Source organism: Helianthus annuus, chromosome 17 (assembly GCF_002127325.2).
Source record: "Helianthus annuus cultivar XRQ/B chromosome 17, HanXRQr2.0-SUNRISE, whole genome shotgun sequence".
Classification (NCBI taxonomy): Eukaryota; Viridiplantae; Streptophyta; class Magnoliopsida; order Asterales; family Asteraceae; genus Helianthus; species Helianthus annuus.
In genome coordinates, this window is record NC_035449.2 from 143,121,941 (window position 1) to 143,125,723 (window position 3,783).

Consider the following 3,783-nt stretch of genomic DNA (forward strand, 5'->3'; position numbering starts at 1 on the left):
TATATATATATGTATATATATGTATATATATATATATATATAAGTAAAGAGTAAAATACAAATGCGCTTATCGTACGATACGTACGCGATCATCCTAGCCGTTCGATCAGGTGCAAATCTGGTGCGAATTCAATACATATCGCATGTGAAAAATGGTTAGCATGGGGTAGTGTGAAAAATGGCATGAGGTGTGTAGATGGACAAAATCGCATGTGGAAGATTTGAATATCGCATGTGAAAAAATGGCATGGGGTAATGTGAAAAATGGCATCGGGTGTGTAGAATCGCATGTGGAAGATTAAATATCGCATGTGAAAAAATGGCTTGCATGGGGTAATGTGAAAAATGGCATGGGGTGTGTAGAATCGCATGTGGAAAATTGAATATCGCATGTGAAAAAATGGCATGGGGTAATGTGAAAAATGGCATAGGGTGTGTAGAATCGCATGTGGAAAATTGAATATCGCATGTGAAAAAATGGTTAGCATGGGGTAATGTGAAAAATGGCATGGGGTGTGTAGATGGAGAAAATCGCATGTGGAAGATTGAATTCGCACAGCTCGTACAGTTCGCATGGAGGTATTAAATCGCATGTGGAAGATTGAAGATCTGACGGCTGGTGTTATCGCGTACGTAATGTACGATAAGCCTTATTGTACGTTAACCGGCCTCTATATATATATATATACACATTATGTAACATGAAAATTTGAATATTTAAAAAAAATTAGTAGACGCTTTTTTATAAATATGTTCAAAAATATGTATCTTACATTCCCCTTTTTAGGGAAAAAATGTTACATTGATTTTTTACACACACATATATATAGCAGGGTTAATGCGAGAACCATTTTTATTACGAGAATCGTGAAAACCAATGTGAACACAAAAAAATACCTAAAAAATCCAAAAAAACACATAAAATTTTTTTTAATACTTTTCTAAAAAAATCGCGATATTTCGTTACAAAAAAAACTTTTTTTTTCGAGTAACAGTTATGGATGCACATGTGCATATATATCATTTCTTGTACAAATTCCGTAATATATTACCAGTAGTAGAAAAATGCACTTTCATTTACATTTCCATCCACAAAACACTACTTTTTACATTACCAATATTAAGAATGCATATGTGCATCATTATGTATGACCATGATATAACGTGTTTTGGTACAAAAAGTTTGTGATTTTAAATGATGAAGTAGGCCTGTATACATGTGTTTTGGTTAGTTATATCTAGTGGTTGATGGTTTGATTAAATTTGTCACTTTATGATGTAATATGTTGTTTTGATGGTATAAAGGGTGTTGATGTACATGTAATAAAATGAAATATTGGTAATGGTATTGTATTATGGATGGTAGGAGGCAATGGTATTGTATTACGGATGGTAGGAGATAATAGTAGCGTATTATGGATGGTATGATAGATGAAAGAGAAAGTGTATTCAAAGTGGTGTACCAAAACACGTTATAACATGTTCATACATATAGATGCACATGTGCATTTATAGTGTTGTTAATGTTATAACAAGTTCATAAATATAGATGCACATGTGCATTTTTAATATTGTTAATGTAAAAAGTAGTGTATTATAAATGGTTAGTAATGTATTACGGAATTTGTCAAAAAAATGATACCTTGTTGCTCATTTTTTTGGGTTTTTTTTTGTGACGAAATATAGCGATTTTTAAAAAAATATTAAAAAAAAATTGAGTGTTTTTTTTTTTTTGATTTTTTAGGTATTTTTTGGTTGTGTTCAAACTTGGTTCTCGCGGTTCTCGCAATAAAGGGTTGTTCCTAATGAATCCTTCTCTCTATATACATTCCTAAAGAAACGAAATTATGAATCTACTAAAATGAAACATTACGAAAAAATAATTACGGGAAAATAAAAATAAAAGGTAAAAGTTTTTGGGTATATAGTTTGGGCAAACATGTATATAGCTTCGGGTAATTAGTCTAGGTAACATCTAATCCTATACCCGTGAAATATTTTTTTTCCAATCCCATTCTCGATTTCATATCCGTCCCGAACGCAACGAGTTTCAGGTATACCTGACACACTCATGTTTTTTTTTTTTTGCCATCCGTAAGTCCATTAATTTAGACTTTGAGCACAAGATTTGAAATTTATTAATATTGGTATATATTGTTTTAGTTTTTTTTTTCTTCTTTAAACCACACGAATATGGACCTAGAGATGCTCCACACGAACTAGGATTGTGTGATTTAGCTTTAAATTGGATTGAAAGGGGGTAACGAGACAAAGGAACAAAGTATTTGATAATGTTTTGTTGGGGCCACACGTGGGCATTGAATGAAGTGTGTCAAGCTTGTGTCTCCAATGAAATTTAGAGGGAACCAAAACTTTTTATCAAAAGCCATTGCTTTCAAGACAATCGTATCTTGTAGGCCAAAGGAAATTAAGCCATCATTAGTGATGTTACATCTATATACACATATAATCATGGGTCATAAATAATGTAGTTATTAACTTATATTTTTTTTTGAACGGCTAATAAAAAATTTATTATTCATTGTAGCAAGATGCCACCACCAAATACCAAATCTATAAAATTACATTTAGAAACTAACCAAACCGAAACCTACTCCAATCTTCCCATGTTAACGACAATTCTTTCAAACGATTCTTGACCCAAAGGAACGCCAAAGATTTGATCCCGTCTAACATCTTCATAGTATTTGGAACACTCTGTCTAAACACGGCATCGTTTCTCATTTTCCATATACTCCAAATTGTAACCAAAACAATCGCGTGTATCGCTTTCTTTTTCTTCCACGAACCCGAGCTAACTTCATGAAGTGTCAACAGGTCATTTATTCCAAAAGCAATAATGGGCGGTAGGTTACACCAAGATGCAATATATAGCCAAGCCGTTTGAGCATGATGACATGACACGAAAATGTGATCGGACGTCTCGACATAATCGCCACACAAGACGCACATTTCGTCCAGGACCGATATACTCCTTAATGCCAACGCACGTTTTGTCGGCAGCCTTTCCATCTCGGCCCTCCACGCCACTATACCAACTTTTTTCGGCACCCAGTTATTCCATTCAAAGGCCCTTACCGGACTTGTCCGATTTATTGTACTCAAGATTCTTTTTATGCTGGCCATACTAAATACACCATTCGGATCAAGCTTCTAGCTCCACCCATCCTTGCCTGAATTTGGACTAAAGCTACCGATCAAAGAAATCAGCTGTTGGATCTGATTTATTTCCGCCAAACTGAGAGTAGGCCTGGCCTAGGCCCAATTAAAAACCAAGCCAGAATTATCAATATTCATTCGGTCATAAACTCTACAATCCTTGACCAAATCAAGTTTAAAAAGGTCTGGAAACTTTAAATATAGTGGCAAAGGATCAGTCCAACTATCCAACCAAAAAGAGACTTCCTTGCCATTCACAATCACCGCCGAGATTGCCTGACGCATGTCGATATCCGCTAAATGAAGAGACTGCCGAATACTTAAAATATTTTTCCATGGCCCAGCAATGGACGCTTTACACGGTAGGTCATTCCATACCCTTGAACTATGATGGATCGCCCAAACTACATTCCGCCATAATGCTTTCCTTTCCGACTTAAATCTCCACCACCACTTTGCTAGCATTGCTATATTCGCATCCCTAAGAGACCCAAACCCAACCCTCCATATTCAACAGGCGCAATCGTTTTTCCCACGCAACCCAATTCATTTTAGCCTTCTCTTCCGACCCACCCCAAAAAAATACCCTCCTAATCTTATCTA

The 3,783-nt window shown here is 35.3% G+C and overlaps 1 protein-coding gene across 1 annotated transcript; it reads right to left on the bottom strand.

The window, feature by feature from the left end:
- Window positions 1-2,595: 2,595 nt before the first annotated feature.
- LOC110924855 lies at window positions 2,596-3,033 on the bottom strand. The gene has a single exon (XM_022168839.1). It carries the CDS (start codon window positions 3,031-3,033, stop codon window positions 2,596-2,598), a length of 438 nt encoding a protein of 145 aa, XP_022024531.1.
- Window positions 3,034-3,783: the final 750 nt, after the last annotated feature.

Coding starts and splice junctions, on each gene's coding strand:
- LOC110924855 (XM_022168839.1), bottom strand. CDS start 3,033: ATGGAAAGGCTGCCGACAAAACGTGCGTTGGCATTAAGGAGTATATCG.